The sequence below is a fragment of the Myotis lucifugus genome, unplaced genomic scaffold (assembly GCF_000147115.1).
Source record: "Myotis lucifugus unplaced genomic scaffold, Myoluc2.0 scaffold_3, whole genome shotgun sequence".
Lineage (NCBI taxonomy): Eukaryota > Metazoa > Chordata > Mammalia > Chiroptera > Vespertilionidae > Myotis > Myotis lucifugus.
The window spans coordinates 17,794,202-17,813,962 of record NW_005871051.1 but is presented as its reverse complement, the minus strand read 5'-3'; the positions used below and the strand labels follow the sequence as shown (position 1 = coordinate 17,813,962).

Below are 19,761 nucleotides of genomic sequence, written 5' to 3'. Positions count from 1 at the left end.
GTGTTGGTCAACACCCCCCGACTCCCCCCAACCCCCGTCACCCCAGTCAGAGGTTTCTCCTTGGGTACTGGGTGTGCATGTGTGAGGCTATATGTATGTGTATGGCTATGTGTGCCTGTATGGCTGAGTGCGTGGGTTGCATGGGTGTAGTATGGGTGTATGGTTATGAGTGAGTGTGTATGGCTGTGAATGTGTGCGTGTATGTGCACGGGCCCTCTTCCGCACCATGAATTGGGTCTGTGTGACTCTCTGGGAGTGAGTGAGTGTGAGGGTGGTTCCGGGTGCCGGCTGCCTGCTGGGTGTGTGTAAGGGGAGAAGGCCCCTCTTATTCCTTGGCCCGGGTCCTGCCTGGGTCCTGGCCACCTCTGGACCTAGCCAGGATCCAGCAGGGGATTAGGTCCCCTCCCCTCCCCCTGCTCCTCCTATCTTCCCACGCCCGCCGGAGGGGCCCTGGCCCTGGGGTAGGCTCTGCCCAGCCCGCGGGTCCGCAGTCACGGCGTTCCCGCCCCGCAGGCCCTGGGGGAGCTGCGGCCGCCGCCCCCGCCGCCCCCTCCTCCCTGAGCCCCTCCTCCCCTCCTTCCCTTCCGAGCGCGATTGCAGGCGGGGTGGGAGGAGATTGCGCCGGAGTTTCCATTCCTCGCGGCTAAACTTTCTTTCTGTGTCTCGCTCTCTTGCAGTCTGCAGCTTCTCCTGTCATCGGAAATGCCAGGCCAAGGTAAGGGGCCGCGGGCCCCCACGGGGCTCAGCGACTGACGGCTCGGTCCCTGGACTGGAGAGGGGGCTCCGGTGGGGCGGGCGGCGCTGGGGGTCGTCTCTTCCTCCTCTCTTTGTTTATGCAAAGCTTGGGGCGGGAGCCGGCTCAGGTCAAGGTGAAGGCGACGGTCTGGGGGAGGGGGCGGAGGTGGGGGGGGAGCGAGTTGAATCTGGGTGGGGGGTGCGGCTCCCATTCTCTCGCTCCTGGAGGTTGCTGGTGGAGACTGAGCTCCGAGAGAGGGGCCTTTGGAGGTATTTCTCCTAGTTCTCTGGGAGGGTGGGGGCGTCGAGGGGGAGGGGATGCATTTCAGTTCTGCGCGGGGCGCAGAGCCCTGGTTGGTCTGATTGGGGCAGCTTAGAAAAACTCGGGAGGGGTCGCAATCGCCAGACCTGGAGTGCAAAAGGGATAGGTAGGGGAAGTGAGGATGAGTGGGAAAGGGGTGGAGGTCAAGGTCGCAATGGTCCTGGAACCTCCTGAAGGACCATCCTACTCTCTTTATGACCAGTCCCACTTTGGTCCTCAGTTTCCCCATCAGTGTTGTCTGGCTGATCTTGGTGGGAGAGGAAAACTAAGACAAGAAGACCAGAGGAATTGGTGGGCCTGGGTGGCCGGGCTGGCTGGACCCCTGCTGCAACCTCTCAGGCCAGGACAGAGGGGTGATGGAGCAGCTGGTGGTGGCTTCTTGGAGTAATTTCCTTCCCAAATAATCCATCCCAATCCCTCAGCTCTCGGGAGGTGGAGATGTTTGGCCTTAACCTTTCAGATGCAGCCAATCTTTGCACTCTCCCTATTATTGCTTTTCTCTCCCTTCTTATTAGCTGGGTGACTGTGGGTCAGTCATGTTCATCCTCAAGGATACAGGAATAAGAAAAAGCTATTACGAGGATGAGACGGGATAATGTGTGTGAAGTGTCCAGCACAGTGCCTGACACATGGTAGGCCCTCAGAAGCATAGCAGTGATTAGTATCAATTGGTAGCTCGAGTGTTACCATGGAGAAGGGTGCTGATGGAGTAGGCAGTCTGAGAGGGAACCCACTTCCTCCTGCGGGACCTTGCTCAAGCAAAGCACACAGCCTTGCTGGGGCATCTCCCACCTGTACACTCCAGGTTTGAGTGTTCTCCTAGCAGAGGTGCAGAGGGCCTGGCTCGCAGGGGGCACATCTGTACAGTGTCTGCCCCTCCCTTGTCTTCCGCCTTTCTGCCTCCCTCAGCTTTTGCTTCCTACGGAGGGGATTGCGTTACTGCTTCTCCCTCCACACCCCTCCTTGCTCTCTTCATCCAGAGCCGAGATTGTCCACCCTTCATCCCAGAACCTTCTGACTTCTCCCCAGTCGATCTCCTCCCTACCGCCCTTCCTGCACTTGTTTCTCTTTATTATTATTATTTGTTATTTTTTACTAAGAGAGGAAGGGGGAGGGATAGAGAGATGGAAATATCGATTAGAGAGAGACATTGATGGGCTACCTCCCTCACACCCCCTACTGGGGCTCAAGCCTGCAACCTGGGCATGTGCTCTGACTGGGGATCGAACCGGAGATGTCCTAGTTCATGGGTTGATGCTCAACCACTGAGCCACACCAGCTGGGCAACACTTGTTTCTCTAACTAACATCTTGTATGGTGCCTTGACCTTAGAAAGCACTTCAATGCATTATCTGATTTCATTATTTTAATTCCATCAGAGCATAAAACAGGCCAAAAGATCTATAGGAAACCGAGGCACCCAAAGGTTGAATGACTTTCCCAAGGCATCGCAGTGTAATTCCTCAGTCATATCTGTCCCAGGGCCTTGCGCTTTCTTCTAATTACCCCTTCTTGCCTACCAGCAGACATTTCTTTTTGATCCACACCTGCCTTCCCTCTTAGCTTCCCATCTCTTGCAGCAGTGGATACAGTTAGAGAGGATAAGGGGATGAATGTACTGCCAGTGAAGGGTCTGAATAGGGCCAATGGGGGGCTCAGAGACCCGGAGAGGCGTGACAGAGTTAGCCTCCTGTTGCACAGTCACCTCCTGTTGGAGACAGAACGGTGCTAAAGGTGACTTCTGGGTGGGGGTGTGGCCTGCCTAGCAATTCTGGCACATGCTGGGGGCTCAGGATACACCAGGCTCAGCAACACTGCTCTGCCCAGCCAGGGCCAACCAGAGGAGCGAGGTGGACTGGCAGGGCAGTGGCTGGACAGACAGATGGGGTTTGTTATAGGATTTTCCTCTACAGCAAAGGGGACCCACTGGAGCTGTGAGCTCCACCCAGCTGGCAAGTCTCCCCATAAACCACAGCTCTTACTACTGGCCTGCCTTTTCCTCTTGCGGAGAAGGGTGATGTGAGCCTCAGAGCACACAGCAGAGCTCTGTCCTCTGGGTTTTACAACCATTTGGGGGTCCTCTTATCCATTCCCCTACCCGAGACGGGACTCGGTAAGCAAATGTGTACGGAGCTCTTTTTGTGCACCAGACACTGTTGTAGGCGAACAAGACAGATAAGGCCTTTGCACTCGTGGGACTGACATTCTAGGCAGTAAATAGGCAAACAAGTCCCATCAGGAGATGAGTTAGAGCAGTGGGTTAGAGAGGGCTTAGGCTTAGGTGGCCCAGGAAAACTTCTCAGAGGAAGTATTGTGCAAGATGGGACCCAATTGATGTTACAGGATGATCCGAGAGATGAAAAGAGCAAGTGCAAAGGCCTGAGGTGAGATGAGCTTGTCAGGCTTGAAAGAAGATGTGGTGGAGATTAGTGAGCCCTGGAGGGGTTTGAGCGTGAGCGACATGATCTGAAGATCTCCACTTTAAGGAGGCCACTCTGGCCTTGAGCAGTCACTGGGAGATGGGCCAAGAGGCCACTGATGTTGCCCAGGTGAGAGAAGCTGGTGGCTTAGTCCGTGGTGCTCATAGGAAAGACTGTGAGAAGGGACAGGTCTGGGATGCATTCCGGGATAGAGCCCAGAGCCTGGCTGATGGATGGGATGTTGGGTGTGAGAAAGAGAATGGGCTCAAGGATCTCTCTCAGGTTTTTGGCCAGAATAACTGGGTGCACGTGGTTCCATTTACTGTACTATGATAGATGAAGTGTGTGAGAAATTTCTAGGAAGAAGGCGCCAGGATTTCTGCTTTGCTTGGTCTCTTATTTCACAGTTCTTCTCCAACACACTGGGGATTTGTTGCTGAGGTTGGTCCTCCCTTGTCCTCTCAAGTTCAGCCCACTCTGGCCACCACTCCAGTAAATGGCTTGTTCTGGATGCCTTCATATGCCACCTTGTAGGCCAGGGGTGGGGAACCTTTTGGATATTTATAACATCATTCTTGGACCGTACAGAATTATCAACTTAAAAATTAGCCTGCTATATTTGGTCAAGCATTTAATTAACTCACCCCTAATGCCTTGGTAGGGCCAGACCAAATGATTTTGTGAGCCTTATATAGCCCCCGGGCTGGACGTTCCCCACCCATTTTAGACTATTCCTACAGCATGAACCCATGGCTCAGAGAGGGGCTGAATTAATTATATGTAGCAATACAATGTAACAGAGTATCCCCAAATTAGTAACTTAAAGCAGCAACTAATGTTTATTATCTCATACAGTTTCTGTGGGGCAGAAATTGGAAGCAGCTTAGCTGGAGGTTTTGGCCTGGAGTCTCATGCAGTAGCAGTCAAGATGCCAGCTGGCCTGTAGTCATTTGAAGGCCTGACAGGGGCTGGAGAATCCACCTTCAAGGTGATTTATTCATGTGGCTAGTGAGTCGGGGCTGGCTCTTGGCAGGAGGTCTCAGCTACTTGCCACACAGACCTCTCCACAGGCCTGCTTGAGTGTCTTCACAACATGGCACTGGCTTCTTTGGAGTGGGCGATTCAAGAAAGAGCAAGGTGGAAGCCAGATATCTTATTTCCTAGCCTTGGAAAAAAACACACTGTAATTTCTACAATATCTGTTTGGTTATACAGGCCATGCCCATTGAGGGGCTTATATAAGGACATAAATACCCGGAAGCAAGAGTCCATGGTTCCATCTTAGAAGCTGTCAGCCACAGATGCCCGGAGAGAGGGCTAGGCTGACCTGGCTCCTGGGAGACCATGGGAGTGGGGTGGGGATCAGACATACCTGGGGTTTGAACTCTACCCCTGCTGCCTTCCAGTTATGTGAGCTAGGTTGTAGAGGATTAAATGCACATCTGCACATAGTAGGTACCTTTCTCCTTTTTTGGAACCACAGGTGAAGACTAGGAAGGAGCCTGGATAGTCTGTGCCCAGTTTCTCGCCACTTGGACCTGCTTGAGAGAAAATGCTCAGTGGTGGTAGAGGAGGGCCTCAGTGCTCAGCTCAGAGTGGGTGTTAAATACGTGTTCATTGCACCAATAAGGGTAGAAGATATGTTGCATCCTCAGTTTCTAGAATAGTGCCTGGTCCATAGTAGAGGTTCCAGTGAAGGAGTAAAAGAAGGTAGAATAAAGGAATGTTGAGAAATGAGAGGTTCCACTTAGGGAGAGGCTGGGGAGGGGAGACAGATGAGAGCAGGAAAGAGAAGGAACAGCAAAACCACTTTTTAATTCCCTTCCACAAAGCCCTCCCATCTCCTCACACAGAGATGCTCCAAACAGTAATTCTAGTCATTTACCTTTTCTAGTTGGGGTATAACTCACATACTGTCAAGTACACGAATTCATCAGTTGGTACATATACATGAACCAGATCAGGATCTAGAACATTCCCAGCATCCCAGAAGCAGCCCATACGCTCCCCTCCAAGTCAATATCCCCCCCAAAGGTAATTGTTATTTTTACTTGTAACATCCGAGATTAGTTTTGCCTCTTTTTAAATTTCATATAAATTGAATCATACAGTATGTTTATGCTTGTGTCTGGCTTATTTCAGTCAGCATGATGTCTGGGAGGCTCATCTGTGTTCTTGTGGTTCATTCTTTTTTATTGCTCTGTTATATTCCCTGTGTTGAATCAACCACATGTATTTATCCATTCTACTGTTGATTGCCGTTTGGGTTATTTCCAGTTTGGGGTTGTTATGAACAGACCTGTTCTGAATATTGAATCACCTGTGTCTACAACAGAACTTCACAACACACACATTTTCACTCCCCTTCTCAGCTCTGTGAGGTGGGCAGGGCTCGTGGTAACCCCATTTAGCAGATCCCAGTTGAGATCCAGGGAGGGTATCCACCTTGGCTAATGACCTCTGTGCACAATGGCCTTCTACATGATTCTGGCACTGCCCTGGGGTAAATGGATGGAGAGCAGGTGAGAAAGGAAGAGAAAATGAGAGGCAGTGAGAGAAACAGAGATGTATATAGAGAAGGGGCTGGGTCAAGCACCTGAAATGCACCACAGTTCGTGGTAGCCCCCCTGCCCAGCGCTGCTCTGAAATCTCTTGAAAGAAGCAAGTTGTAAGCCTCCCTTAGTCCCCACCCTTATGTCCCAGAGGGTTCTTATTTGTCCCCAATTGTTTCTCTTCTGTTGGGGATTTAAAATGAATGGCCCAGGATTTGTCTTCTACTTTATTTAGCGTGTGCAGTGTGTATACACATAGCAGATTTCCTTCTGTTTGGCTTTTCTCCTCACTGCCCTGCTACATGATTCTGCAATCTCCAGGTACTATGCATTTACTTGTTATTTTTAAGGAGACTTAATTTGAGTTGTTTTAGAATTATGAAAAAGTTGCAAAGATAACAGAGAGTACCTGCATAGCCCACACCATTTCCTCCAATCCCAAGATACATTTTTGAGAAACATTTTTTAAACTCCTGATTTGTCCCTTGTTTTGAAATCGCTGACAGGAACAACTCCTTCCAGCAAAATGCTCATTGTGCATTCCAGGTCAGATAAGAGTTCAGAGAAAGGACCAGGCAGCTGCCGGGCAGGTAAATGACCCATCCCTTTGGTTCTCTCCTCCCCTCCTCCCAGGGCCGGCACCTCCCTATCCCAAGTACCAGGTGGGGGGAAGGAGGAGGCTGTAGCAATGACTTGGTCTCCTCCTCTGTACTATAGGGGTTTAAATCCCATTCTTTAAGCTTGAAAGAAGAGGAAATCCCATAATGAACCCTCACCTTTCAGTCACATAACACATCACCTTTCCTGCTCTCTCATAAACACACCTGCAGCCTTCTTTCAGTTGTGTTGGAGGCTTGCTGTCTTTTCCTACTACCTGGAATAGCTGGGTTGGGGGAGGTTCATGGCCCCAGGCCCCATCGAATGCTTGAGCTCAGCTTGAAGCTCTTTGGCCTTAAATGCTGAGTTTAAATCCTGTCTACATCAGTAACTGACTGTGTGACCTTAGGCAAGTTGCTTCACCTCTCTGAGCCCCAGTTTCCTCATTTGTAACACAGGGATTACAGTAGAACCTATTTTGTAGTGCTCTTGTGAGCACTGTGAATAATAACCCAACTAAAATGTCAAGCTCAAAAGTAAGTTGTCAGAAAGTGAGAAATATTTATTATTTTGTATTCCTCCTGCCTTTTCCTAACTCATTGAAGGTGAGGAGAATCTGCGAGACCAACAAAACTCACTGAGGGCACTGGTGTCAAGAACTGGATACTTTGGCGGGTGTGTGTGTGTGTGTCAGTGGGGGAGTTTGTTTAAAGTACATATGTAGTACTTTAAACAAACAAACAAACACACACAAACAAACAAAAGAACTGGATACTTGCATATGTTTTGCTCCTCTTCTCTCTCCCCATCATCAAGGAAGAGTGAGGAACACGATGCAGGCGAATATAATGTGTCTTTTGCTTGTTTGCTTGCCTCAGGGTACCTGAGATCTGTGGCTTCATTTGAGACCTGGTCCGCACATTAGAATCACCTTAGTGTACTTTAAATACTATACTGATGTCTGGGTCCTACTCCCCAGAGATTCTGATTTAATTGGTTTGGGGCATGACCTGTGCATTTGGGATTTTTAAAAGTGACAACCACTGGTAGAAGTGTCAAATGGTAGAAGCTTTCTGGAAAAACAGTTTGACCATTCTGTAAGGTTCAGCATACACTTGCCATGTGACCCAGCAATTCCACTCCAACGTGTTTACCCAAGAGAAATGGAAATGAGGCCACAAAAAGACTTGTACATAAATAGTCAGCAGCTTTATTCACAATAGCCCCAAACTGGAGAAACCCAAATATTCCATAACAGGTGGATAGACATGCAAATTGTGATATAATGGTCCCAGCTCTCCTCCAAAATCTCTTGAAAGAAGCAAGTTCTAAGCCTCCCTTAGTCCCCACCTGTATGTCACAGAGGGTTCTTTCTGTCCTCAATTGTTTCTCTTCTGTTGGGGATTTAAAAGGAATGGCTCAGGATTTGTATTCCACGTTATTTAATTGTTGAGTAGAATACTAGTCGACAATTCAAAGGATTGAACTAGTGTTACAACATCGTGGATGAATCTCAAAAGCTCTGTGCTGAGCGAAAGAAGCCATATACACAAGAGGATGGACTGGATGATTCCATTCTTACGACATTCTCCATAAGGCAAAATGCCCATGACAAAAAGGAGATTAGGAATTTCCTGGAACCGGGGTGGTGGGAAGATTGAAGGCAAAAGGATGGAAGGGAACTATTTTTGGATGATAGAAATGTTCTTTGTTTTGATTGTGGTGGTTATTCAGATTTATACATTTGTCAAACTCATTGGACTATAGACTTAAAAGGCATGCATTATTGTATGCAAACTGTATCTTCCAGGTAGGTCTCCTTTGCAGCCACATTTGAGAACTGCTGGCCTGCTGCTTCCGGCGACCCATGTCTGTCCTTGCTGTCTTGGTCAGCACCGAGCACAGTGCCAAGTGTGTAATAATGCTTTCTGGGGTCAAGGGCCTTTCTTACTCTTTTTTTTTTTTGGTAGCAACTTTATTGAGGTATAATTCACATACAAGTCACCCATTTAAAGTTTACAATTCAATGTTTTTTTTTTATGTATTCAGTGTTATGTGACCATCATCAGTCAATATTAGAACATTTTCATCACCTGGAAAGGGAACCCTATCCACTATAGCTATCACTCCTCAATCCCTCCATCCCTCCCCCCACCCGTGTCCCAGCCCTGAGCAGTCATCTACTTTCTGTCTCTGCATATTTCTCTATGCTGGAGATCTCATATAAATGGGCTAATAGAATGTGTGATCTTCATGACTGGTTTCTTTCACTTAGCATAATATTTTCAAGGCATATCCTTTCTTATGGCCGAATAATATTCCATTGCACAAGTATACCATGTTGATGGACTTTGGGTTGTTTCCATCTTTTGGTTAATAGGAATAATGCTGTCATGGATATTCATGTACAAGTTTTTGTGTGGACATACGTTTTCATTTCTCCTGGGTATATGTCTATGAGTGCAATTGCTGGGTCACATGGTAATTCTACGTTTAACTTTTTGAGGAAATGCCAAACTGTTTTCCAAAGTAGCTTGTATTAGTTTTCTAGGTGTGCTGTAATAAGGTACCCTAATCTGTATGACTTAAAATAACATGTATTTGATCTCTCACAATTCTGGAGGCTAGAAACCCATAATCCTGGTGTGGGCAGGGCCATGTTCCTCTGAAAACTATAGGGGAATCCTTCCTTGTCTCTTCCTAGCTTCTGGTGGCGTGCTGGCAATCCTCGGTGTCTCTTGGGTTATAGGTATATCACTCCAATCCTCTGTCTTCAAATGGTATTTTCCCTGTGTGTCCTCACTCATCTTCTCTGTGTGTCTGTCTGTCTCTGAGCCCAAATTTTTATAAGGACACCACACATATTGGATTATGGCCCACCATAATGACCTCATTTTAATTTACCTCTTGATTAACTTGAAGACCCTACTTTCAAATGGGGTTGCATTCTGAGGTACTGGGGATTAGAACCTACCTTTTTTGGGAGGGACACAATTCAGCCTATAACATAGCTGTATCATTTTACATCCCCACTCATTGTGGTTTGTTTTATTTGATTTCCCTGATGAATAATGATCTTGAGCATCTTTTCACGTGCTTATTGATTATTTGTATATTAGGGGCCCAGTGCACAAATTTGTGCACCTTGAAAGGAACTGTGGGCCACCAGGCTGTGGTAGGCACAGGGGCGGGTCTTGGCCCACCCTCTGCGCCCCTGCCCGTCCCCTCCCGCCACGCCCCCCCGCCCCCGTCCCCTGTCTGCTGGCAGCCCCTCTCCTGCTGCTGCTGCGCCCATGCGCTGACGCTGATGGGCGCCGGCCCCCCTCACAACTGCTGACAGCGCAGAGTGATTGGGGCTGGTGTCATTAGCAGGTGTGAGTGGCGGCTGCTGCCCCGATCATCCCTCAGGAGTGGGGGAGGTGGGGAAGCCTCAAGAGCAATCAGGACCAGCAGCACTGCTCACAACTACTGATGGCACCGAGTGATCAGGACCGGCGCCAGGCAGGGCACTGGCAGTGGGTGCGAGTGGAGGCTCCGGCGCCAGCTGCAGGTGCGAGCGCCAGACAGGACTGCGGTGCGCAGGAGCACAGAATTTTCAGTAACCACCAGAGGCTCGCCCTGATGACAGTGACCGGCACCCCGCCTTGGTTTGGTGCCCCCACTCACCTGCTCCACCATCCCACCACGGCCAACGCCTGCCATGTTCCACACACGCCCCCTGGTGGTCAGCGCACGTCATAGCAACCGGTTGTTCAGTTCTGGTTTTCCACCGTTTAGTCTATTTGCATATTAGCCTTTTATTATATAAGATGTTTTATGGAGAAATATCTATTCAGACTCTTTGCCCATTTTTAAAATTAGATTGTCTTTTTTATTGAGTTGTGTGAGTTCTTTAAATGTTGAGGATACAAGTCTCATCAGCTATATGATTTGAGATATATATTTTTCCATTTTATGGGTTGCTTTTTCATTTTGTAGCACAAGTTTTAAATTTTGATAATGAAATTTATCCATTTTTTTCTTTTATGACTTTTGCTATTGGTGCCATATCTAAGAATCCATTGCCAAATTCAAGGTCATGAAGATTTATCTCTATGTTTTCTTCTAAGAGTTTTATGGTTTTGGTTCTTACAATTAGGTCTTTCATCCAATTTGAGTTAATTTTTATATATGGTATGAGGTAAAGACCCAGCTGCATTCTTTTGCATGTGCCTATCCAATTGTCCTAGAATAATTTGTTGAAAAGCCTATTCTTTACCTCACAGTATGATCTTGGCAACCTTGTCAAAAATCAGTTAACGTAGATGTGAGAGTTTATTTCTGGACTCCTCATTCTATTCCATTGATCTATATGTCTATCCTTACACGAGCACCACACTATTTTAATTACTGTTGCTTTGTAGTAAGTTTTGAAATTGGAAAATGTGAAGCTTCCAACGTTGTTTTTCTTTTTCAAGATTTTTTGGCTTTTCTGCATCCCCTTTTAATATCTGCTTATCAATTTCTACAAAGTAGTCAGCTGAGAATCTAATGGGGATTAACTGATTTGAAGATCGATTTGGGGAGTGTTGCCATTTTAACACTATCAAGTCTTCTTATCTATGAGCATGGGATGTCTTTCCATTTGTTTTGTAGCTTCCAGAGTAATGTAAGTTTTGAACTTTTTTGGTTAAATTTATTCCTAACTATTTTATTCTTCTGATGCTATATTAAATGAAACTGTTTTTGTAATTTCGTTTTCAGGTTGTTCATTGCTAGAGTATAGAAATACAATTGATTTTTGTATTTGATGATTTATCCTATAACTTTGATAAACTCATTTGTTAGATTCCTTAGGATTTTCTAAATATGAGATCCTGTCATCTGTGAAGAGAGACAGTTTTACTTCTTCCTTTCCAATCTGGATGCCGTTTGTTTGTTTGTTTATGTATTTATGACCTAATTGTCTTGGCTAGTACCACCATTACACTATTGACTAGAAGTGGCAAGAGCAGAAATCCTTATCTTATTCTTGATATTTATTTATTGACATACATTGATTTTCAGCTGTTAAAACAACCTTGTCTTCCTGGGATAAATTCCATTTGGTTCTGGTATTACTTCTTATTATTATACTAGAGGCCTGGTGCACAAAATTTGTGCACGGGGGGCGGCGGGGGGGGGGTTGTCCCCTTGGGCCGGCCACAGCCGCAGGAGCCCGAGACCACAGGCAGGCAGCTTCGACTTCTCTTCTCCCAGGCCTCAGCCACAGGTACTGGCGCCTGTGACCGTGGGCAGATGGCTTCGCCCGGGCCGGCTTTGTCAGGAAGGACATACAGAAGGTCGTCTGGAAGACGTCTGGTCTAATTCGAATATTGCCCTTTTATTAGTATAGACTAGAGGCCCGGTGCACGGATTCATGCACCGGTGGGGTCCCTTGGCCTGGCCTGCAGGGATTGGGCTGAAACTGGCTCTCCAACATCCCCCCAGGGGTCCTGGATTGCAACAGGGTACAGGTCAGGCCGAGGGACCTCACCAGTGCATGAATCCATGCACCGGGCCTCTAGTATACATATAAGATCTTTGGGTAATCTCTTCCTGTTCTCCCCCTTCCCTGCTTCACTCTGAGATTCATCAGTCTGTTCTGTTTCCATGCCTGTGGGTTCTGCTCCTGCATTGAAGCGTCTGCCCCCTGGTGGTCAGTGTGCGTCATAGCTACCGGTCGGCCGGTCGGCTGGTTGCTTAGGCTTTTATTTATATAGATGTTGCTGGGTTCTGTTTCTTGTACATTTATTTTGTTGAGGGTCTTTGCATCTCTCTTCATTAGGTACATTGGTCTTTGGTTTTCTTGTAATATCTTAATTTGGTTTGGTATCAAGGTAATACTGGCTTCATAGAATGAGCTGGGAAGTGTCTGCTCCTCTTCCACTTTTTGGAAGAATTTGTGAAGAATTGCTATTGATTCTTAAAATGTTTTGTAGAATTCACAGGTGAAGCCATCTGGGCCTGGACTTTTCTTTGTGGGTAGTTATTTGATTCTAATTCAATGTCTGTATTTGTTATAGGTCTATTCAGATTTTCTATTTCTTCTTGAGTCAGTTTTGGTAGTTTGTATCTTTTTAGGAATTTGTCTATTTCACCTTAGTTCTCTATTTTTTTGACATACAATTATTCATAGCATTCTTTCAAAATTCTCTTGATTTCTGTAAAGTCGGTAGTAATGTCCAACTTTCATTTCTGAGTCTAGTAATTTGAATTTTCTCTCTTTCTTTTCTTGGTCAATCTAGCTAAAGGTTTGTCAACTTTGTTCACCTTTTCAAAGAACCTACTTTTTCTCTTACTCTTACAGGGTTTTTCATTGTAAGCGCTTTGTTTATAGCCACTGTTTATTGAGTGTCCTCTGCATGGTGGCTACTTGATCCTCATCTCATTGAATCCTTGAAAAACCACACATAAAACAGATGTAACTGGCTGCACTGTCAAATGAGAAGCCAGAGGTGAAACACTTGGCACCAGCCATGCAGCCAGTGACCTGGGGTTCCAGCTTAGGTCTGAGTGTCTGGTTCCAAGCCTGTGGCTTCTCACTGCAGCAGGAGACCTCCCCTGTTCCACTCTAGGCTTCACTTTCTGCTGCTGTGGCTTGTTTTCTGATTTATAAGGGTAAGAGCTGTGGGTCACCAGTCCTTCTCATCACCTGTCAGTGTGTTTCAGCCTTACCTGGTGGGCCCGTTAAGCATATCCCTGCCGCTCTCAGCTTCGGTTCAGTGGATCTGGGCTTCGGCCCACTCATCTACATTATTATCTAGCACCCCAATGATTCTGATGCTAAGATCCCTGACAACACCTGAGTAACCTGTGTTTGTCCTTGGAAACTCCTCGCCTCCACTGGGTACTGCCCCCAGGAAGTTGCTGGTTCCTATGGCCTCTGTTTGCCTGGCTTCTGCTTCCCTAGTGCTTCCCCTGGGTTGGGGTGGGGGTGGGGGGCAAGGATGAAGTAGGCCTTGGGTGGGAAGCCATTTCCTCTCTGCTTTATAAACATTTGCAAGAAGTTGTAACAACCACTCCCCCACCTCAGTCTGCCTAAAGTTCTCTCTGAGGTAATAGAGTGTAGGACCTTCAGGGGTTAATTAGTAGGCTTGGAGTGTATCATAGGCAGTACACACACACACACACACACACACACACACACACACACACCCTTCCCCCCATGGAGGTGAGGGAGCCAGTGGGGGGGGGGGGGAGGAGAAAGTGACACTGAGCTGTGACAGGCTTCTCATTTTCCTGGAATGTGGCTCCCAAAAGGTCTTGTATTTTTCAGCATTTCTGACTCTGGGGCTGTGTAAACATCACGTGGGGGGTTTGCTGCATCTGAGAGACCAAAGGAGTTAGTAAGGGGGAGGGTGAGAACGTCCATCAGGGAGAGAAGGGCAAATGGGAAATGGAGAGTTAGAGCCAGAGAGGGAGAAAGGAGAGGGAAATCCGGGGTCCTGTGAAAACAGGCCGTGTGGTGAACTGTGCAGGAAGGAACAAAGGCCAGCAGGCTCCCACTAGCAGTGTGAAGATCTGGTGAGGCCTGGAGCCTGTGCAACAAGAGGGCTGAGGGCCAGCTTGGATCAGGAGCCCTGTCAGTGGCATGGGAGGGGAAGGAGTGACTCCTGGACCCCTGGCCTGTGCCAGCTTCCCTGGCTGCTTTTAGCTTGTAGTTGGGGGGCCTGCAGCGCCTGCTGGAGCCTGGCTAAGCAGGGGGAGTGAGGGAGAGGTGGGCTTTCCTCTTGTGGGGCCTGGTGAGCCTGGCAGTGAGGATTGCAGGCCCCTGTCTCTGGGGCACCTGCCTGTGCCTGAGAGAAGCTGCTGGTCCTGAGGGAGGCCCTGAGATGCCACCTGAAAACCCAGCATCGCTCCTGCTTGGCTCTCCCTGGCGGCTGAAACTCAGTCTTACCCTGAGCCTCCAAGCTGTTGACTTGGAATCATTTCCAGAGCCTGATGTCCTGAGCGGGGGCCTGGGGCACAGCTGGATCTTGACTCTGCCATTTACCTGCTGTGTTATATCAGCCAAGTCCCTCACCCTCCAGATATGGTCTCCTCATTGGTATAAAAATGGTGACATTGATGTCAACCAATCTTGCAGGATTTTTAGAGAAAATCCTGGCAGGTGATAGGCTCTTTCTCAATAGATGAGAACTCTTACACTATTATCTGAGACCCAAGGATAACTAACAGCTGAGTGTCCCAGAAATCCACCAGCCAGCAGGCCTGGCCAGCCCTATAAGAATGATCATGGCCCACACTCCCTGCCTCTCTCCCCTCATTGACTCTTCCACCTGCAGTCACCTGCTGGCCCCTTTGGTCACTTGCTGGCCCCTTCATTCTCTTCTCTGCCCAGGATCGATGAGGTCCCATGCCCTCTCTCTGAGGGTTCTGGCTCCTGGCTGATGAATGATTTGGCCAATGGTCGCCCCGCTCTGATGGGGGTGTGGGGCAGGACACATTAGAAGCAGAGGGGTGTGTGTGTTCTGAGGCACAGCGAAGCACAGAGCAAGTCACAGATTAACCCCCTGGCCTGTTTCCGCCTGCTGGGCCAGGGCACCCAAGCGAGGGTGTCCAGAGGTGCCTGGGTTCAAACCGGGTTCTGTTCAAGGAAGCAGGGGAGGAAGGTCACTTGTGGGTCATACGTGATTGGAGGAACAGCAGAAAAGCTCCAGTGCCCCCTCCTGCACTTGGAAAATCACTCGGGCTTGAATTCCACCGTTAATGCCCGGTTTACAAAGATCCTCTATCCTGGCACAGACAGGATCTGTTTAATCTAATTCTTACAACAACAATAAAAGGTAGGCATTAATATAATCCCCCAGGGCAGGGGAGGAAACGGGCTGAGATGGTTGAGCAATGTGCTCACACAGGAAGGTGATGGAAGCAGGACCCAGGAAGTGAACCCCAACTCTGGGAGAGCCTCAAGGGGAGAGTGTGGCCTGGAGATGGTGGGGAAAGAAACCCGACCCAGTGCTCACTATCTGTGTAGAGGCAAGTCGTTTTGTCTCTTTGTGACTTGGCTTTCTAATCTGTGAGAGTCATAGAAACAGTCCCTACACCCTGTAACATTATTTTGAGAGTTAAACAAGTGAATGCATATAAAGTGCTTAGATCAATAAATAAATATTTAGCAATTGTTATTATCGCTCTTCTGTCATGGGGTTCCAGGACAGAAGCTGCAGTCGGGTTGGGTGGAGGAAGTTCTGCATTACTAAGCCTGCCTGAACCTCTGGGGAAAACAAATTAGAATAGTCCCCACTGTCCTGGGCGGTCTTGTGAGGTGGTAAGCTCTCAGCAGCCGTCTTGTGCTATGGGAAGGAGGTTGGACCGGGGCAGTCAAGGTCTTCTTTGTTTTAAGATTTTGGAGCACTTGAGGCAGAACTGGATTTGTTTCCTGCCTCCCCTGCTTATAGCTGAAGGATCTCTGACTGTTTTCCGAAGTGCCCTGATTCTCAATTTCCTCGTCTATAAACCTGGGTCATAACAGACCTCCCTGCAGGGCTGTGGTGAGAATTAAATTGTCTAGATTTGAAGAGTGTTTCCAACTCCTGGTGCACAGTAGCCAGTGATTTGTGACAGCTGTGGTTGTGGTGGTGGCATCGTGGCTGTTATCATTAGACGCTGAGTCTGCCTGTGTCCAGGTGATGCTCCCAGAGCTGGAATCCCCGTGTGTTCCACCTGTGTCGCCTTCTCCCTGTTCCATGTCTGTTTGCTGGGCTCCCCGAGCAGACTGCAGTCTTCCTCCGCTGCCCTTTCAGTCTGAGCAGCCCTGGTCTGATTCCCTGGTGCATCTGCGGACTTTCTCCAGTTGAATCTCTTCCCTTCCAAGGACTTAATTCTTTTTTTAAAATATATTTTTATTGATTTCAGAGAGGAAGGGAGAAGGAGAGAAAGATAGAAATATCAATGATGAGAGAGAATCATTGATTGACTGCCTCCTGCATGCCCCCTACTGGGGACTGACCCCGCAACCCTGGGATGTGCCCTTGACCAGAATTGAACCTGGGACCCTTCAGTCCGCAGGCCGACGCTCTGTCCACTGAGCCAAACCAGCTAGGGCCAAGGACTTAATTCTTTACCTGTCCTCTGGCTCTCATTCCAACCCTTATTCTGTGTCTTCTTTAGGACGGACTTAAATATTTCTATTTATTTATTTTGAAATGATTTTAGACTTACAGGAAGTATGCAAAAATGGCACGAAGAGTTCCCATATACCCTTTGCTCAATTTCCCCTAATGTTGACCTCTTACAGCACCATTGCACAATTACTGAAACCAGGAAATTAATATTAATCTGATGCTATTAACGAATCCACAGACCTTAGTAGAATTTGGCCAGTGTTTCCATTACCACCCCTTTTCGGATCAGGATCCAATTCCGGACCCCACGTTGCTTTAGTCCCATGTCTCCTTAGCCTGCTCCACGCTGGGACAATTCCTTAGTCTTGCTTTGTTCCCATGGTCTTGGCACTTCTGAAGAGCACTGGTCAGCTCTTTTGTAGAATGTCCCTGAGTTTGGGTTTATTTGATTTTCTATTTCCTTCATTCCTTCGACATTTATTAATTGGAATTCTGCTGTATAGAATTATCCCTTATTCCCCGTTGGTTTATTTATTCAATTCTTTTTAAAAAATAGGTTTTTATTGATTTTAGAGAGAGAGAGGGAGAGGGATAGAGAGTTAGAAACACCCATGAGAGAGAAACATCATCGATCAGCTGCCTCCTGCACACCCCCTATTGGAGATTGAGCCCACAATCCGAGCATGTGCCCTGACCAGGAATCTTGGTTCATGGGTTGATGATCAACCATTGAGCAACACTGGCCGGGCTATTCAGTTCTTTATTTATGTCAGTATGGAGCTTGGATATGCACTTGATGTTATAGTGTAACCATTATTTTTCTTGGATCAGATTGACCCAGTTATTGCCACTGGAATTTCTTTAAGTTCTTGACCTCTTTTATTTACTCCCTACTAGGGGTTTCCAGAGAAACAGAACCATAGAGGACAGGCAAGTTTGAAATCTATAAGGCAGGGTGGCAGGCTGGACACTCAGGTAGGAGTTGATGTTGCAGACTTGAGGCAAAATTTCAAATCCACGAGAGTTTTTTTTTCTTTCTCTTTAACTGATTGGATGAGGCCCACCAACAGTATTGACAGCAATCTTTTTAATTTAAGGTCAGCTGATTATAGATATTACTCACATCTCAAAATACCTTTACAGCCCTCACTGGTTTGGTTCAGTGGATAGAGCATTGGCCTGCGGACCGGAGGGTCCTGGGTTCAACTCCAGTCAGGGTCACATGCCTGGGTTGCAGGCTCGGTCCAACATGCAGGAGGCAGCCAATCAGTGATTCCCTCTCATCACTGATGTTTCTATCTCTCTCTTCCTCTCCCTTCCTCTCTGAAATCAAGAAAAATATATTTAAAAAAAAGAAAAAAATACCTTTATGCATTACCTAGATTAGTGTTTGATGAAATACTGGGTACTGAAGTCTAGCCAACTTGACACAGAAAACTAACCATCACACCCACCCATTCCATGGGAAGCATGCAAGTCATTGACCTTTTCACATGTCAACATGGGTGGGTGGATGGAGAAAACAGGGGTCCCATCAGGCTGCGTAGGGATGAAAGTACGCCATTCTGGTCCAGGTCCCTTAGTTTCCAGATCTGACCTTTGATTCGTGCCCTCTGAGAGTTTGGGCAAATCCCTCCTTTCACCTGCAAGGTGGGAGAATCATTACTGTCCTGGGCGGGTGGGGGAATCAGAAGAAGGATTTTAAGTGTCTGCTTTGGAAGCCTGAGTGGGAACACCCCCTCCACAGGGCTCGGCTTCAAGTACCTCCCAGGACTTGCAGCCAGCCTCTGGGGACACACGTGGGCACCCCTCTGCTCCAGGAGAGGCGAAGGTGCTGTAGGCGGCAGTTCCTCTCTGATCTGATCAGTTTGGAAGAGGATAATCAGAGAGACCAAAGTGGGTTAACCACAGAGCCCAGGCAGGAATTGTGGCTGTGGGCGCGCGTGCCTGTGTGTGTGTGTGTGTGTGTGTGTGTGTGTGTGAGTGAAATATCCTGAGGTCACATGGGGAATAATTGGAGATGCAGGGAGACCTCTGGGACTGATTTTATTCTTTTAATTCCACAAAACAGGCCAAAAGATCTCATTGTTGTACTCACCATCATTATTCTGCATCCCAGCTAGCCACCGCCACAGCCCCGCAAGGGGGTCCCAGCTGCCCAGCAGGGCTCCTGTAGTTCTTTAGGCTGCAGGAGGGTGGGGTGGGGGTGGGGAAGAGAGGCCTGGCTTTCCCAGAATTGGAGAAGGAGATGTGGAAATTAGGGAGTAAGGGAAAACCCCAAAGACCTCCCCTGCTGAGAGGGCCTTGGCATTCTTCCCACCTTCCTGTGTGCCAACTGTCCTCCTTTCCATAAGGGGAAACTGAGGCCCAGGTAGTTCCCACTCTAGTAGAGGAGTAGGTACCAGATACAACCACCGAGGGCAACCAGATTATTTTCTTAGTCTGACGGAGGACAATCAGGTTGAAACCACAGCTGGAGGAGTTGGGTTAGTTCTGAGGAGGTGCCCTCTTGTGGTGGGGAGCCAGGGAAGGGGCCCCAGGGGGCTGAGGAGCAGCTGGGAGCCCTGGACTGGGATCTGGAGGAAAGTGGTGTGTGTGGCAGGGGTAGGGCCCAGCCTTCCTGCACTGGTGGGTATGTGTCTGTAGGGGGCAGGATGATGCACTGAGCTGCAAGGACATGGAGAGTCCTATCCTGCCTGGCACTGACTTGAGGAAAAACAGTGCAGGCCAACTGTGCCCCCCTAAGACATCTGTTCTCATGCCACCCCGAGTCCCCCTCTGTGAGCCAGCCTCTGGGTGGTGGGATAATGGTGCCTAGCTCCAGGAGGTGGGACTGGTGGCAGTGAGCATCCTTGGGCAGTGAGCTCAGCCAGCCCAGCCTCAGTTTCCTGATCTGTAAGATGCAGATGATGAAAACAGTCTCTAGCTTGCTGGGTTGCTGTGAAGAGCTTTGGAAATGGTGCACTTTGAAGGGTGAATGCTCTGTTCCTGGCTGGGATGTGAGGGGGGGTCTCCTTAGTGTGAAGTTGGCACTCCTCTTGCCCCCT

General features: G+C 48.2%; 1 protein-coding gene across 1 annotated transcript in view; it reads left to right on the top strand.

Moving 5' to 3' along the window:
* TNS1 (tensin 1) overlaps window positions 1–19,761 on the top strand; it is a 188,013-nt gene that overhangs the window by 23,185 nt on the left and 145,067 nt on the right. The window contains 1 exon segment of the mRNA XM_014462563.2: window positions 678–715. Coding sequence (XP_014318049.2) covers window positions 678–715 — 38 coding nt within the window.